This window comes from Sturnira hondurensis, unplaced genomic scaffold (assembly GCF_014824575.4).
Source record: "Sturnira hondurensis isolate 20B ecotype Veracruz unplaced genomic scaffold, ASM1482457v3 Scaffold0003801, whole genome shotgun sequence".
In the NCBI taxonomy this organism is placed as follows: Eukaryota; Metazoa; Chordata; class Mammalia; order Chiroptera; family Phyllostomidae; genus Sturnira; species Sturnira hondurensis.
This window is the reverse complement of record NW_028076432.1, coordinates 7,353,937-7,372,499: the sequence shown is the minus strand read 5'-3', so window position 1 is coordinate 7,372,499 and position 18,563 is coordinate 7,353,937. Positions and strand designations below refer to the sequence as shown.

General features: G+C 35.2%; 1 protein-coding gene across 1 annotated transcript in view; it reads right to left on the bottom strand.

Moving 5' to 3' along the window:
• TMEM135 (transmembrane protein 135) overlaps positions 1 to 18,563 on the bottom strand; it is a 228,999-nt gene that overhangs the window by 134,786 nt on the left and 75,650 nt on the right. Inside the window, exon 5 of the mRNA XM_037042919.1 lies at positions 6,865 to 6,930. Coding sequence (XP_036898814.1) covers positions 6,865 to 6,930 — 66 coding nt within the window. The remainder of the gene's footprint in view (positions 1 to 6,864; positions 6,931 to 18,563) is intronic.

Sequence of the window (18,563 nt, the reverse complement as noted above, 5' to 3'; positions counted from 1 at the left end):
GAAATATCACTACATATATCTAGAATGGCATAATAAAAAAGACTGATAATACCAAATGTTGGCAAAAATGCTGACAAATGGGATGCCTGTCTATTGACCCTGTGAATGTAAAATGGTGTAGCCACTTTTCTTAAAAAGTTACTAATATAACCTAGTAATTCCACTCTTAGTCATCAAGCCAGGAGACATTTAAAATATGTTACATAGAAGTCAACACAAAGACTTCTATGTAAATGCTCACCAAAGTATGCATACAGCCAAAATCTAGAGACAATCCAAATGTTCGTTAACTAGTTAATAAATCTAAAAAATATCCACACAAGGAAATACTATTCAGTCATGAAAAAGAAAACTGATATGGATGAACCTTAAGAACATGTTAAATGGAAAAAGTCAGACATGAAAGGCTACATATTACATAATTCTACATGTAGAAAATTTTCACATAAAGCGCATCTTAGATTGTGCTATAATAAAAAATATATCTGGTCTATGTTCGCAGTTCCTAGCACACAGCTTTAAAAATACTTAAAATTTCCTGAGTGATAAGAGTGAAGTCATTCATGTGATAGCTTTAGGATCAGGGCTGGTCACTGGAATAATCAGCCACATCACAATACAAATCCTCTCTTTTTTGCTCGGCCACAACCCTACTCGACCACCACCAGCAACACTTGTCTCTACACAGCAAACTCACCTATTAAGAACACAGTCAAGAGTCAACAATGAAAAAAGATGTACAAACAAAATGATGATAATTATACATACATGTGTGTATAAAATTAAATTTCTTTGGTAATTCAAGAAAGTTTAAATTACTGCTGAATATTACATATAAAATTCCTTTAGTATGCTTTATACAAAGAATTATTTTCTATGTGCTTATATCTGAATACTTCATTAAATTGTGCCTGCATTTCCTAATGCATTCAACCAGATTTAGCTACATAAACCAAGCTAAGGAAGTTTAAGTTCGGTGAGCAGTTGATGGACGAGGAGTAGTTGAGACTGGCCTTACCCATGTGGAAATAATTGCTTTCCTGGACTAATGCTCTTCTTATTAGGATCAAAATAAAAATTGATGTTTATCTTAAGACCCCTCCCAATATTTGAAAAATAAAACCTAAGTGTTCCATAGTTAGTTAGATATTGTCCAGATCTTGTTTATTTTCTTTAAGGACAAAATTGTGGCACACTTATTTTTTTAATTTAAATCAAAAGAGTCACTATTATGAAGAAAATAAGGGCATTTCAAAAGATAATTATCTCATGCAGAAAGGCACACACAGAGTTGGTACAGACAAGACCACCAGGGTCAAACACTGTGGTACAACAGTTTCGAAACCTCACTTTGGCCCTTGGCCTTCTTTGTCTGCACCAGAAATTTCCAAATAAACTCAATTTGTTCACCAGGAGTATGAAATCCCACAGCAAATAACATGCTGAGTCATTTAAGGCAGATTTAGTGACAAAGATAAAATATTTCAACAAGAATAAAATATAAGTTCTTAAGCTCAGTGTTTTATAATGCAATTCTGGCATGGATTCTACATTTTCTAAGCACCTGCCAAAATGTAACATGTTGTTTTGATTCATAGAATTGAAAAACTGAAAAAAAACATCAAGATGTTACTTAGACTAATTTTCTGCCTCTGGCAATTCAACAGCTATACCATGTGGATTGATGGCTACTAAGAAAAACAACTTTTTAACGAGCAAGGCAGCAATTCCACTACTTTGAAGCCTCCTTTTTAATGTGTCATCACCCGAATACAATGACCAGTAGCTCCAGGTACCTCAGACAGAGAGAATGTCCCATTTCATTAGAAATAGCTTTTGCAATTTCCTTGTATATACCTTGCTTGTTACAAAAATTCCCGAGGCCTTAATCTTTCCTTGTCTTGATACTATACATTTTTTACATATAGCTTTTTTAAAAATAGCTATCCTCTACCATCTGCTTGAGAGGAAAATAACATTATAATAACTTTTCTGGGCTAATTTCTAATATATTATTTATATAGCTTATCAATGAACATACAATTTAGAAATCACTCCCAAAAGAAAAAAAATAATAGACTTGAGTTACTTGGGAACAACCAGAATGGTGAGAATTCTTTTTTCTTTTTTTCCAGATGATATGAGAATATGGGAGGAAGACAATCAAATTAACATATTTCAGTGGTAATGGACATGTGTAAAGCACCTTAATACTTTCTTCTTGTTAAAATACCATAGATAAATCAGAGGTTTTATTGCAGAAGAGGTAACCCCGCTTTTCTTGACAGAATCCCCTGAGCTTCAGTCTATATTTCTGAGAGGTCAGAGTCTCACCATTCTCAGTGGGACTTTTGCCCCTAAATCTTGCAATGATCAGATTAGTTTTCATTATGTAATGATTTTACCTGCTTTTATTTTTTTAAGATTTTATTTATTTTTAGAGAAAGTGAAAGGGAAGGAGAAAGGAGAGAAACATCAATGTGTGGTTGCCTCTCACACACCCCGAACTGGGGATCTGGCTTACAACCCAGGCATGGGCCCGGACTGGGAATCTAACTGGTTCAGTGGATTGAGTACCAGCCTGGGAAGCAAAATGTCACCAGTTCGATTCCCAATCAGGGTACATGCCTGGGTTGTGAGCCAGATCCCCAGTAGGTGGGCTCATGAGAGGCAACCACACATTGATGTTTCTCTCCTCTCTTTCTGCCTCCCTTCCCCTCTCTCTAAAAATAAATAAATAAAATCTTTAATAAAGAAAGATATATCCGCTTATCCCTCAATTATGCTCCTTTTTATATTGTTTTTCCTAACTGGCTGTGTCTTTTAAAAAATTTTTTTATTTATTGATTTTAGAGAGATGGGGAGGGAAGGTGAGGGGGAAGAAAAACACTGACTTGTTGTTTTGTTGTTCAACTTATGGATACATTCATTAGTTGATTACTGTATGTGCCCTGTCCAGGGATCAAACCCACAACCTATTGGGACGATGCTCTAACCAACTGAGCTACCTGGCCAGAGCTGGCAGTGCCTTCTGACCTCTCTCCTTCAATTATGCTCAAAAATCTCTTGAAGGCCCAGTTTAAGGTGTGCCTCTTATGAAATCTTCTGAACTAAGTTAACCCTACTTTAAATATTTATTTCTTCCTTCATCATTTATATTGCTTCTACTTTTAAACCATATACTTGCTCATACTGTCTTCTGAAGCTTTATCATTGTAATTATTATCTAGTTGCTATACATGTGTCTATTTTCTTCTATAACTAGAACTTAAATTATTAATGGGCTAGAATATAAGCTCCCCAAAGTAAGAATATTTTCTGTTGTGCTTATTGATGGATCACAGGCACATAAAACAATGTTGGAAACATAGGAAGTACTCAAAAAATACTTGCTAAATAAACAATGATTATTTACCCTTCCTTTCATGAATTTCTCAAAAATTTCAAGTCTAATGCTAGAGACATAGATATGAAAACTAAACATTTTGAAAAAATGAAAACAAATATGCCTGATATTTTAAAAATTCATAATATTAAAAAATTATAAAGTTACAATAGATGAATCAATTTACTGTCTACAGAAAGTCATTTGGCTTCTTCATTACATTCACTGATTCCTTGTTATTACTGTCAGAACTGGATAGTGTCAGCTGATAAACAGACCGAAAAGGATTTAATTAAGACTAGAGTTTGAAATCCTACCTTCGTGTGGGCAAGAATTGCTAAGCTTTGTTCTCTTTCAAAACTTTGAATTAAGAATAATTTAATTAAAAAAACACCAATGTCTGGCTTAATTGGGTCTCAAGTTATACCAGAAAAAACCTAGTAATTTTTAAAATATAAAAACTTAAGAGAGTAACTTTATCTTTTAACAAAGTACTTGTTTCACCCTGTACACAAATACCTGAAAAGCTAGATAGGATGCCTTTCCTGAAGAAATTATAAAAGTATAATTTTTAAGACAAGCACATTCAGTAACTATTTATTGATAGTGATAATTTTATAAGTGAGTCCCCCCAAATAAACACATTTTAAAAATTTCTACCCAGAAAATTATCTGTTTTCTAGCTCATGTAACTTAATAGAGATATAAAAATTCAGCTAGCCCATACGCAGGACTGGACAAAGAACACATCAACACGGTTCAGCATCAGTCACAGAACAGAACTGGGAAGGGTCAGTGTTTCATTCCATTCATTTTAAGTCATACATTACCCATATGAAAAGATAACAGTGATAAATAGAATGCACTGAAATCTGGCTGACTACATGATCTCAGAGTACTAGCTACTATGCTGTTTTCCATTGTCAAACTATAGGACAACTGAATGACTAGAAAACTCTAAGTAAGTGAATTACATTGCAGTAGACTATTACATTGTATAGTGGAATGAACGGGCTTTGGAGTCACACTGGGGTTCAAATCCCAGCTCTCCCATTTCCTGGCTGTTTGATCATAGGTGAAATGTTTAACTTTTCTGGGACTCAATTCATCTAAAAAATGGGCATAATAATTACTCCCTTGCAGAGTTATGATGAAGATTATAAAAGATAATATATCACTTTGTTGCTCCAGGGGTGTCCAACCTGAGGCCTGCGGGCTGCATGTCGCTCAGGAAGGTTATGAATGTAGCCCGACACAAAATGATAAATTTACTTAAAACATGACGAGATGTTTTTGTGTGCTTACGTGTCACAATGTACTTAATGTGTGGCCAAAGACAGCTCTTCTCCAGTGTGGTCCAGAGACGCCAAAATGTTGGACACCCCTGGAGACTTAAACTCTCCAATGATTCATTATAATTTATAAAGTAAGTTTCAAACTTTTCAAAAACTACCTTCCTACTTTGAGAGAGAAGAACCATGTTTTCTGGTTTCCACCCAAGCAGTAGTGCCCAATTAGGTAGACAAATGTAGGCTTAGTGATGGAATACAAGGAAGGGTAGACAAGCCAAGTTCAGGGTCATCATGCATCCAGATAACAAATTACAGAACAATTATATAATTGTCATGGGGTTACTTATTAATCCCTCCTTAACAGATAATTTTGCAGTTTTTTAAGTGCTGTGGGACAAGTAAATTCCCTGTCCCTCTCCCCACTGAGCATTATCAAAAATTGTCCATCATGATAAATATGGGGATTTCAGCTTCTGTTTTAAATAATCCATTATACTCTTAACCTTTTAGTCTATTTCATACTCTCAAACAAACTCTATTATTGCTTTGATGCTAAAATTCAGCACGTTCCAAGCGGAATCTGGATTCCAATTACTTCCAGACTCCACCTAAACTAAGCATTTCTACACTGCCCAGACGTTCTAAGCAGTGATACAGTACAACTGCTTCCTCCAGCAGAGAGGAAGTTCCTCCAAAGGCAGAAACCACATTACACAGCACTTAGACCGCCGCTGTCCCAACAGGTGTATTGCACACACATATCCAAGAATATGTTGTATTTGTTTTGTTTTAACTCTCTATTTCCAAAAGTCAAATAACTAAAACTAACTAGTGGCCTATCCTAACTACCATTTACTGAATATATACTATGTGTCACTCTGGTTTTCTTAACTACAAAATATTATCATATATTATCAACTCCAAGATATCACAGACATAAGATCTCATAATTTTAGAGATGTTAAAATGTGAAAAATAGTAAATGATGACTATGAGGTGCCGCTGATTCAAAACACATTCAATTTTTAGAGATCTTAAAATGTAAGAGGGAAAATGTGCGTCTTACAGTTACAGTCTCATTTTAGAAAGTGAAGGTCACAGAGTGCTTAAAACCTTGTCTGACATGAATGCCTGTCAACTAGGTCAGTCACCTGAAGCAGTCTGGGGGAGACACAAATCAAAGCCAGCGGCTTTAACTCCTTCCCCACCATTAGATAAAATACGTATACCTCCACTATGTGCTGGTGTGCTCACAAGATTTCTTATAAAACTACCTCGCATACATTTTTTCAACCTTCTTATTATAGAAGATAAAGTTCAATCATTCATTCCCCTATTAGAAAATATATAGTAAATACTAAAATCTGAAATTCATTTTGACACAATCTACACAGACAAATATGTTTCAGTTTATTGATGGGAAAGGAAATATTTTCTTTACTTAAAGTGGCACCACATACTGTGGTCTGTTAAGAATACAAAGGGGTCACTTAAGTCTTTTCATCCAAAAAATATGTTACAAATTAATACCAAAGTGATTGTGCCACTTAAGAGTATATGATTTCCAAATGACTGCATATTTTCACCTAACAAGCAGATATACTGACCCGTAATTAGGCTGGTAATAATTTTGCATGAAAATTTATTTCAGGTGGTAGAATTGTTTTTTTAAGAAATGGTAGAAATATTTACAAAGGTCAAAACTAAGAATCTATATCCTGATTGAGCCTCAACTACAAGAAAGAACAGACTAAATTCAATTTCTCTACCCTCCCTTTTTCTCCCCTCTCCTTCTCTCTTTTTCTGTAATAAATGTCAACATTTTCAATTATTTTACCCTACATAAGAATAACCAGATCTTTAGAACATAAAATGGGGAAAACGAGAAAGGTATGGGATTATTTTCATCAAAAAATATATATTTGCAGAAGTTGGTTTTAAGTGTCACTTTAAGCATGAAAACCACTCATAATGAAAGATTAAAGGCTCAGCAATTCATTTTCAGCCCGAAATCAAGTCTCAATATCACTGAATTATTTAAAATAGGTTTTTAGGTCAGATTTAATTACTATTATGTACAACAGATATTTCTCCATTTGTTACATAAAGCATCACAAAATTCACCCCACTTTAAAATGGCATCCTATGAATTAAAGACTAATGATTATATCAAAATTCTCATCTTACTTCTCCATTTCTTAACGTTGTGATGGTTCCTCTTGCTACACCCATTCTAAATAGTGTTTCTGTGGCCTGTGAATAAAAAAAAAAGCAAAAAAATTATCTATACAGTGTATTCAACTGCGTATCTCAGTCCCAAATGTAAAAACATTTCCAGCGATTTCTACAGAAGCATCAATAAGATGGCACAAGTAGGAGCTACAAGCTCTAAATTAAGCTTCAAAAATATCATTTCCAGAACATTTTAATAATATCAAGAGCTCAAACTAAATTTTTTCAAAGGTTATTTTGATTTCCTGGTATTTTTCCAGACCTATAGTACCAAATTAGTACACTTAGATATGCTCAAAGATTAAATAAAAATGTAATACTGGACTCAAATAAGAAATTATCGTTCATTCTGATTTTTAGTTTCCATTTGAGGTCAGTTCAAATCATCTGACTGCCAGTGAAATACTAAATATGAAGTAATTCAGTAATACATTGAATAACACACAAAAAACTTTAGTTTTACTCTTATACACTTTATATAAAGTATATAAAGTATATTTAGTTTTCTATACACTAATAATAAATAACCCTAAAAAGAAATTAAAAATTCTATTTACAACAGCATAAAAATACTCTAGGAATAAACTTAACCAAAATGCAAGACTGATTCACTGAAAAGTACAAGACACTGCGCAGAGAGATTAAAGAACACATAAACAAATGGAAAAACACCCCATGTTCACGAATGAAAGACTTATTGCTAAGATGTCAATACTACCCAAGTGATCTAAAAATTCAATGTGATTCCTACGAAAATACCAACCATTTCTCTGCAGAAATACAAAAATCCATCCTCAAATTTATTCAATACATGGAACCCAAAGAACCTCAACTGCCAAAACAATCTTGCAAAAAAGGAACTTTGGAGTCACACTTCCTCATCTCAAAACTTACTACACAAAGTTACAGTAATCAGTGTGGTACTATCAGAAGACAGACATATAGGCCAGTGAAATAGAACAGAGACTCAAAAAATAAAACTTTGTATATATAATCCAATAATATGAATAATGGCTACCAAGACCATTCAAATGAGAAAAGCACAGTCTTCTTTAACAACAGTGCTGCAAAAACAGAATTATCTACATGCAAAAGAGTAAAGGTGAACCCTTACCTTATACCATATAAAAAATTAACTAAAAAGGGTTGAAAAACCTAAACGTAAGAACTAAAGCAGTAAAACTCTTGGGGAAAATATAAGGGAAAAGCTTCTCTGTTCAGTGTTTGGTAAAGATGTGCTTCCTGCTTCCTAGGTGGCTATCTTCTTGTACCCTCACCTGGCAGAGAGCAAAGAGAAGCAAGCTCGCTCTCTCCTTTTACAAGGATGTTAAATCCCATGTCTGAGGATAAGCCCTTGTGACCTAATCTAATCCTAATTACCTCCAAAGACCCCACTCCTAATACCATTTCATTGGGGGTAAGTTTAAAATGAATTTTGGGGAAACACAACTATGTGGTCCATAACAGGGATATTCCATTCAGAAGGGGCAGGTACAAAGGACAGCTGGTTGAATCACACTTGGCACATTCAAGAATGAGTAAGATGACCAGCGAGGCTGAAATAAAAAGACTGTATGAGAGCATAACTGGAAAACAGAGAGTGAAAGTTTATTTGTTCAATATGTGCTATTATTTTTTAATCTACCATAAGAAAAATGCACTATCAACCTTCAGTAATTGAACATAAAATTCAAAGAATGCTCTACTAAAGTTTTAAAAATTAGTACATGAACAAAAAATTTATACTTTTTAGCTCTGACTAGTGTAGCTGAGCAGACTGAGCACAGGCCAAAGGGTCACCTATTCAATTCCCAGTCAGGGCATGTGCCTGGGTTGCAGGCCAGGTCTCCAGTCAGGGCCACGTGAGAGGCAACCACACACTGATGTTTCTTGTCCTCTCTTTCTCTTTCCCTTCCTCCTCTCTAAAAATAAATAAATAAAATCTATTAAAAAAATAGAATTTTAAACTTAAAAACTAAATGCACATCTAAAGAAATCCAAAGAGTAGAATAGAAGAAAACCTGGAGGAAATTATAAAGAAATTCATGTATCTGACAAAATCAGTCAGATATAAGGAAGTAAATAACAGAAGAAATAATAAAAGGGGCTGCAAGTGATTGCCCCTGTAGAAATTGGGCATTAGAATAGGCAAAGAAGAGTAATTCTTTTTTTCTAATACCTTTTCAGCATACAATGTGACTGTTAAAACCATATGTAAATTCTTGACCAAAACTTGTTTTAACTGTTAAAAGAACAAGAAATCAATAGTGTTTAATTTTGCAAACAAGTCACATACTTGACAATTTTATCAGACTGGTGCATATAAGGATACAGTCAGGTGAAAAAGATGAAGGGATTAAGAAAAAACCCTCATAGACACAGATAAAACCCTCATTGACAGATATGCGTCAATACAGTGACCATAAAAGGAAAAGGGGGTGGGGGAGGTAGGAAAAGATAAAGGGGAAATAAATGGTGATGGAAGGAAATATGACTTGGGGTAGTAGGCACATAATACAATATATAGATGATGTATTATAGAATTGTCTGTCTGAAACCTATATAATTTTATTAACCAATATCATCCCCATAAATTCAAAAAAAACTTTTAAAGGAATATAGTTGAGGACTGAACAGGAAGATATAATGGCAAACCATGTAAGTAAATTAAAAAAGTTCAGTTATAAAGGTAAGGAATAAGGTAAGGTAAGGTAAGGTAAGATGTAGTTGTTGCTAGAAAGAGCAGAGAAAATTGACAACAGGGTATTTTTTAGGATACAAGAGGTTTAAACAAGTTCTCAGTGTTGAAGTAGTAATAGTCCATTCGGTGGGAGAAGTCACAGGCACCGTGAGGAAAACAGACAGTGACTGAAGAGTCCTAGAGCAGATAACATCAAGGGCACACAGCAATCTGTTAGCTATGCTAAAAGGAAAAGGGGGCAAATATATAGGTAAATTCTCTCCCTCTCCTTTCCTTTATTCTCCCTCCTCTTACTGTACCACCCCTCATCCTCTCTCTCATCTCAGAATTAGAAGACGAAATAATCTTCTGAGAATGGCAAAGGTACTAATGTAAGGTCAGGGGTGAGGGTATGTAATGCATGTAAAAGGAAAACACAGAGAATGAAACACAGAACTGCCAAGCAATACTAAAAGCCCAGCTAAGGTTGAAAATCATAGACCTTTGTTACTTCAAGTCATGGTTTGCAAAATTCACAGTTTAAGAACTGTTAAGAAAATGAGCAAGACTAGAGAGGATATCAATTAAAAGGTAACTCCTATGAATACATCTAAAGATTGAAATTAATTATAAAATTATTTACAGAATAAAATTTTAAAAGGTAACTCCTTTTAATTCAAGTTTATTGGTAAAATACAGCATGGAACTTGGAAATAAAAGCGGAATACCTCTAACATTTTGTAAATGAGGAGTAGCAATCTTTAAAACATTCATTCACACACACACACACACACAGGTGGTGGGGATTAGTATCTAAATGCTAAGTTAGAAAAATTTTTTTAAAAACTTGTAGGACAAGCACTACACATTTTGTCATTGTAGCATAATACAAATATAATTCCAATCCACAAATTTACTGAGACTTAAACAGGACATTAGTGGGAAGAGAGAGGGGTTATTATACCCAAACAAAAATCAAATTATAAGAGAATGACTTTGCTACAACAAATTTTTACTAAAGCATATAAAACTAGATGTTGAAAAAACTATTTATGGACATTTTTATTAAGGAAAAAAATTCCCACCAATGATGTATTTTTCCTATTCTTGATGATATGAATATTACATTATCTTTCATCCTCCTGCTTCTTTTTAAACCTTATTTGATCTAGTGATGTGACTGTCAACAGTGCTCGCCCAAGTTGAGTTAGTTAATGGGTGTATTTGAGAGGCAAGGGCTAAAGGCAGAGGCAGCAAGCACCTGGGACTACACCAGATCAAATTACTTACTTTTTTGTGTGCCCAAAACTCAGGCATTTTGAAGATCTAACTCTTTTTCTGCACTTTCTCCAGTTGAAGAATACTAAAGTCAATCCTTTGTTTCCAACTAAATTGGTTTGTTTCATCAGCTATTCCCACCAACATTTTTAAGGATGTCTCCTGACAGCACTCGGTCAATTCAGCTCAGCTTCCTTTGATTCTACAGTGAAGCACTGGAGTGTTCAACATTCTTTTGACCTCCACTAAAAAGACAGCTTTTAATTTACTTGTACCCAAACAATGACTAACAAGTGTCAAAAACAGTGAGACACGGGGCTAATTTTCTGCATTTGTAAATTTACCACCAGCAAATTCTTGATTAAAATGTCCCTCTCCTTGAATTCTGACAACTAAAATGATTAATACTAAAATACTAAAAACATTCATTAAACATTTTCTGTCAGTGACAAGGGAAAATAAAACACCTTTAGGTCATTGTTTAAAAATAGCTTATCAAGAGAGACTGCTTTTAAGCAGAGTGTTAGATAAAAGACTTAGGCGGCAGAAATCCAGCTGTGGCAAATGCAAAGTGGCGGACTGGATCCCTGTGTTTGGGTGCAAACCAAAAGAGATCTGGAAAAATGTCCAAGTTGGTAAGAGTAGTGATCTCTGGGTGATTTGTTTTAATCTTCTAATGTTCTACCATGCACATGTACTATTTGGTAAAAAATAAAAAGTAAAAAATTAGAAGTATTAATTTTTCTTACACTAAAAGGTACAACAGATTTAAAACAGAATTTTGGAACAATGTAAAATGTTATAATACAAGCAAGGCTACCTTGAATAGATGCTAAAGTGAAAAGAATCAAAATTCAATAGACTCATTCTCTTACAGTATAATGCTTTTTAATTCATTAAACCAACACAAAATAAGTAAAATTAACAAGAAAAAATATATACTTGATAGACTTTTACCTTGAAAAGCAGTATGATTATAACAACCTTAAAGTATATTACAGAGAGACATCAGTGGGTTCATTTAACATGAAGTTACAAATATAAATACAAAAGTTGTTGTAGTTAGCAAATATTTATTTATTAGTCAAGCAGTACATTTCTAATGGTCTTATTCCCACTATTTACTATCTGGGCAACCTTACGCTCACTCAAACCCTCTGAGCTCCGATGACTTCCAAACACTGACCTGCTCTCCTGTAAGGGTAAGGCTTGTGTCAAGACATTTGAAAAGCTCTGTTGAGAGCTAAATAAATGTGAAATAATGAATCCAAGGTTTAGTTTAGGAAGCACTTTCTTGTACATGCAAAGGTGTTTGAGAAGTACTAATTTTGATTTTTCAAATGTAAAGTGAAGGAATGGACTAACGAAAGACCAAAAATGAATGACCCTTCATCACAGCTATGAATACAGAAAACAAAAATATATGTCAAAGACTCACAGCACCACCATTCTATGACTCTCTCTTTATTGTTCTGGTTCACTAGCTAAACAGTGAGGTCCTGCAGGGCATGAATGACATCTTTTATTTACATATTCCCAGCACCTTGCAAAATATATAACACAGCATAATGCTTAAGAAGGCAGGTTTTATAAACAGGCTGTTGGGTTCAAGTTCTAGCTTTGCCATCTGTAAGATGTGTGTGACCTCAGCCAAGCAGCTTCACTTCTTTAAGCTCAAATTCATGGCTAGCAAAATAAGGATAATAACAGTACATAACTCAAAGTGTGAGTGCTCAAAAAATAATGATTAATTACTATTAATATCTCAAATATGCAGAATTCCAATTCTACTTTAAAGTTAGTCATCGGATGGCAATTTCAAAGGTACTATATACAACAGTCAACTACAATTAGCACATAATGCTATATGGCCATTTATTTATGCTAACATTCTTGACAAGTCAATCAGGAAAAATAGAAAACATTATTTCAAGAAGATTAACTTAGCAAAAGTCTTCAAAATTCATATGCAAATTTCATTCCCCAGCTTTTTATCTCGACCAAAGAAGAAAAATTTAAATACTGAGGCTTTTAAGCACCGGCTACTTTCCTTCCTTACAGTGATAAAAATACAAAATAAATAAAAAAATAGGAAAGCTGGGCATTGGCTATCTGCTTATTGCAAAAGCAGCAGTGTATAATACAAATCTAAAAGCATGCCTTCAAAATACACAAATGCGTTATCATAGCAACCAAGACCTTTGTGATGTCCCCAAACCACGATCATTCTCTTTTCTCCAAACAGCTGCCTACAGCCCAGCCCTTTTCCAGCTCCATGATCCCACTTCGTAACTTCAGGGCCCATGCACTGCAGCAGCTGCGGCATGGAGAACAAACCTCTGAGAGAAACTCTATCCTTCTAGGCAAAAAAAAAAAAAAAAAAACAGGGGGACAGGGGCCCAAGGGAGCCATTGAATGTGTAAGGAATTAATCCTTGGTTGTTGGGGATGGTTTTCTGTCCTTTTTTCCCCTCTTAATTGTGCCCCAAGAATAGGCTCCATTTATGAGATGAAGTAGCAGCAGTGCCAGTAGCTAAAACTGGAAAAGAAATTGTTTTTCTGGCCACACATATATGAAAAGATGCCTTTAGTATTCAAAAGAAGAAAGGAGAAATCCTGTCTTTTTTCACTCTCTTTTCTCTAGCCACTTTGTCCCACTGGCAGGCTCCATTGAGTGCGAGTCTGCAACTGTGACAGTGGTGCAGGTTGCTGAAGCCAGAGAAATCCCATCCTTCTGGCCAGAGAAACAGCTAAAGGAGAGCTGATGCGCCAGAGACACTGGAGGTAATCCCAAGGAAGACAAGCTAGAAAAGGAGACACCCTAAATCCGTGTTTGAACTGGCACAAGTACTAAGGCTTACCTCTCACGAGCACAGGCACAGAACAGACCCAAGCAGTAAAGCAAAGGCTTTGAGAACAAAACTGCAGTTAAAACTGCCACCCAAGTCCTAGAATAACCATGAATGGCACATAAATGGGACAGACCCAAAGTAGCAACAGAAGTGATACTGGAACTACCGGCCACTGAAGAAGAGGCAGAACTTGCCGTCTGAACCTAACAGGGTGACTACTTACTATAATTACTGAAAAAAAAAATCAATACTAGTCAAAAGATTCTAACAGGACCCAGAGTCTCACAACATATTAAAACACCCAGGGTCAAACCAAAATGACTCAACCTCCAAAGAACAAAACAATTGTGGCCACCTCTCAAAAGAAAGACTACCAGATGTACTATCAGACCACCAGACAAAAGCCTGTAAAGTATTACAACGGTGTTCCATAAGATAAAGTTAAACATATCATTAAAATGGAAAGAGACATTCCTAGCAGAAAAATAAAAATGGAAATTTTGGAACTGGAAATACAATACCTGGAATAAGAAAATTCAATGGATAGGAGCTCAAAAGCAAAATAAACATAAAAGAGGAAAGAATCAGTAAACCTGAAGATAAACCAATACAGATTATCAATTCTAGAACAGAGAGAAAAAAGATTTGTAAATATGAACAGGGCCCTACAGCTTGTGGGAGAATAGCAAAAGATCTGCCATTTGTATTATTAGAGATCCAGAAAGAGAGAAAAACCTATTGAGACAGAAAAAATACATTAAGAAATAATGGCTGGCAACATCCCAAATCTGGTGAAAGACATACATTTATAGATTCAAGCTCAATGAAGCCCAAGTAAGATACGCTCAAAGAAAACCCTAACTGGGTACATCACAAGCACTGAAATTCAAATATAAAGAAAAAAGCCTTGAAAGTAGCCATAAAACAAACCCATACATACTACACACAGTGTAACAAGCATTTGATTATGTAGTTGCATTAAAAACCATGAAAGCTGAGAGAACATCTTTACTTTCAAAAAAAAAAAAAAAACCCTGAATCTTTGTCCAGCAACAATATCCTTCAGGAGGGAAGGCAAACGAAAGGCATTCTCACGTGAAAGAGCTAAGAATATGTCACCAGCAGCACCGTTCTAGAGAAAATGGTAAATTCCTGTAGACTGAGTAGAAGCCTTGAGGAAAATCTGAAACTTCAGGATTGAAAGAAAAGCAATGATATGGTAAAATCGTGAGTAAATGTAAAGATTGTAAATCTTCAAAATATGTATAATTCCCCTCAAAAAAATTATAACATTGTCTGACAGCATTTTCAGGGTAGGTAGATACAGGGGACGATAACACAGGGTGGTACTACAGAGGCTACATGGTTGGAAGCCTTCTACATTTGACTACATGTGATAAAACATTAATTTTAAGTAGATGTGATGGACAGATACACAGCCAAAAAGTCAATATATAAATTTAAATGACATAGTAAAAAATATTAATCCAAGGAACACAAGAGAAGCAAAGATTCAAAAAAGAAGGGACAAATAGAAAACAAATAACACAGTCCACCTATTTTAAACAATATAATTACATTAAATATAAATGACCTAAACCAACCATCAGCAAACTTGACTACAAAAGGCTAAACAATACATATTTTAGCTTTTTAGCCTATAGTGTGGTACAACTCCTCACTTCTGCCACGGTAGCAGGAAAACAACCATAGGCAATACATCAATGAATGTGCATGGCTCCAATAAAATTCTGTTTACAAAAACAGACAGCCGACAGAGGCAAACAGGGTGCTTTGAGAGTAGAAAAAAAGAAAATGCCTCTGCAGAGAAATGGGGGAGCAATTTCCTGCAAGTACCACCCGGGGCTTGCCAGCGATGGCTCATCTGGCCAGTTACGGGTGGGGAGTGAAGGTGGGCGGTGGAGAGAGTCCTGTCCTCCATCACCAAACAAGGGCATCCGACACAAACAGGCGTGCCCAAAGGAGACAAGCCTGAAAGGAAGATGAATACCCCCTAGCCAGCCTGGCTGACTGAAGTGAAAAATTCAGAAATACAAACATTTGAGACATGGTTGAAAAGGCTAAAATGAAGTCTTTTACTAGCAAGTACTCTTACATTTTACATTATTCACACAATGTAAAGGTAGACAAAAAAAAAATACAGCAGGCTACAGTTTGCTGATCCCTGATCTAAAAATCTCAATTAAAAGTCAAAAGACTGTCAGATTATATTAAAAAGCATAACTTCTAAGATTCAATTCATAATTCTTCTACAGAGCCTTCCCTCTCCCTTCATGGTAAAGAATATCCCTACTAAATGTAAATATTTCTACAACAGCATACATGAGGAATGCATTTTTGTTTTCTGTTCCACATTTACTTTTGAAACAGAGAAAAGGTGCTGTTTGCACTCATATCCCAGCGATCTCATGGAATACTCTTTTAGATGACATGTGACATGAAATGCCACTCTGTACCGTGCCAATCATGCAAGGTCAAAATTGAATTAAAAGAAAATGCATATTAACTCTCTAAAAACTACTCTGGAAATATTATTAAAATGCCTTTTAAAATACACATTTGGTTTATAATAATCTACCTTTTCCTCCAAGCAAAGTATACACACGGTCCAGCAGAAGGAACGCCATCTAGTGTGGCTGCTGGGCCTGTGAATGTCTCACACGAGATGGACAGCAATTTGAACATTTCACCTAAAATGTCATGTGGTGTGCTTGAGTGTGATATTGTCATGTTACAGAATTGCATTCTTATGATTTTGTAATAAAGATTTTTATGTAATAAAAAAGGGGCATTATTTGTGCCAGACCCTGTATGTAGCGCACTTCACTTTTCAGTGAATGAGCACATTTTGGGTCTACTTTCTAGATAAGATGGAGTCCCACTGCCCCCAACACAAATTCATAATCTAATGGAAAATTCAAAAACACACAATAAATGTAATGCACCTCCATCCAGGTTAGTTCATACATTAGTTTTCAAACTACAAGAGTATCACCTGACTATCACAGTGGCAACAGAAGGGCACCTGGGAAAACGTGTGACTCAGAGACGGGCCGCGACAGACGGAATTCCAGTGCTTATTTCAAACTAGAAAGTTGAAGAGAACAATTTCCTCCTCATGAAAAAAAATGACATTCAGATTAATCCCACATGCTAAGAAATAGCAGCTTACACTGCCAAACATTCATCATAAAAGGAATAGAGTTCTTTACACCAGGGATCATCAAAGTATGGCCTATGGGCCAAATCCTGGCATTTTTGTAAAAACTGACAATCTGACTATAAAATTTATATAGAAATACAAAAAAAAGTACAGCACAGCCAAAACAATGCTGAAAAAGAACAGTGTTGGCAGACCTATTCTACATCATTTAGGTATATATATATATACAATATATTATATATATATTATATACATATATATATATGTATATATATGAACCTCAGCCCTTACTTCCCTCTATACATAAAAATCAACTCAAAATGGAACACAGGTTTAAATGTTGAAGTCAAACCATAAAACTACTGAAGAAATCACTGAAAAAAAAACCACTTTGTAATATTGATTTAGGCAAAGATATAAAGGGAGGAAAAAAATAAAACATTAAAGAAAAACCTAATTATGGCAGATTGTACAGTCCACAGATGGCCACACCAATATCTTTTCCCCATGTACTTCTTAAAATGTAACACTGACTCTCCTTCATATGTCATATGTTCCTCTCCCCTTGTCACTGTAACTTAAACATGATTAAGACAGAAGTGATGATGATTTTAAGACTAAGTCATAAAAGGCAAAATGACTTCTGACTGGCATTTTCACTTTCTGAGGACATCTGCCTCTGGAGGCCTGAACCACCATGTAAAAAATCCTGCTACCCTGAAGCCAACATGCTAGATCAGCGATTTTCAACTGGTGTGTCACAAGAATTTTTTCAAATATGCAATACCTAACTATTTACTCAGGAGTACTGGCCTTTTTTCCCTTTGATTATCAAATTAAAAAATGACAACAGCCAACACAACAAACAGATGTCCGGTGTCAATGAATCAAAATCATATCTATTTTTTTACCAGATCAGCAAAAAATATATATTTTTGGTATGCTGCAGAATTTTAGTAATTAGTTTGTTTATGTGTGCCATGAGATGAAAAAGGTTGAAAAAGAAATATAGACAAGTGCTCCAGACACCAATTCAAGTAATCCAAGCCCAGGCGCTATTCATGCAACCGAGTCTTCAAATTATTCCAGCCATTAGCTTCCAGGCCACACAAGCCGGTGTCAGGCAGAATAGCAGCGGTCTATTCTAAGCAAGCCCTTCCCAGACTGCAGATCCATGCAAAGTAAATAGTATTGCTATTTCAGCCACTATCTGTTGAGTGTTTTCTTATGCAGCATCAGATAAGTATCAGTTGATAAAATGTGCTTCATCAAAATTAAATGCCTTTTACTCTTTGAAAGACTCAAAAGAGAAAAATAAAAAAGCAAGCCACCGACTCACAGAAAATATCTGCAAATATATATACCAGACAAAGCAATTGCATTTAGAATATATAACTCTTCCAACTCAAAATAAGACATACAACTAAGTAAGTTAAAATGAGTAAAAGATTTCAACATTTTCAAATGTGTGTATATACATACTGAGGTCTATCCAGAAGGTATCCAGCCACGTAATATGAAAAATACAGACATTTACTGAAGATACGAAATTCAAGAAACAGTATACAAAGGACAACAATGCCTCAGTCCCCTTCAAAGTAGGCACCTTGGAACCTCACACAGTTCTTCCAATCGCCCTCAGCTGCCCTGTTATATTTTTC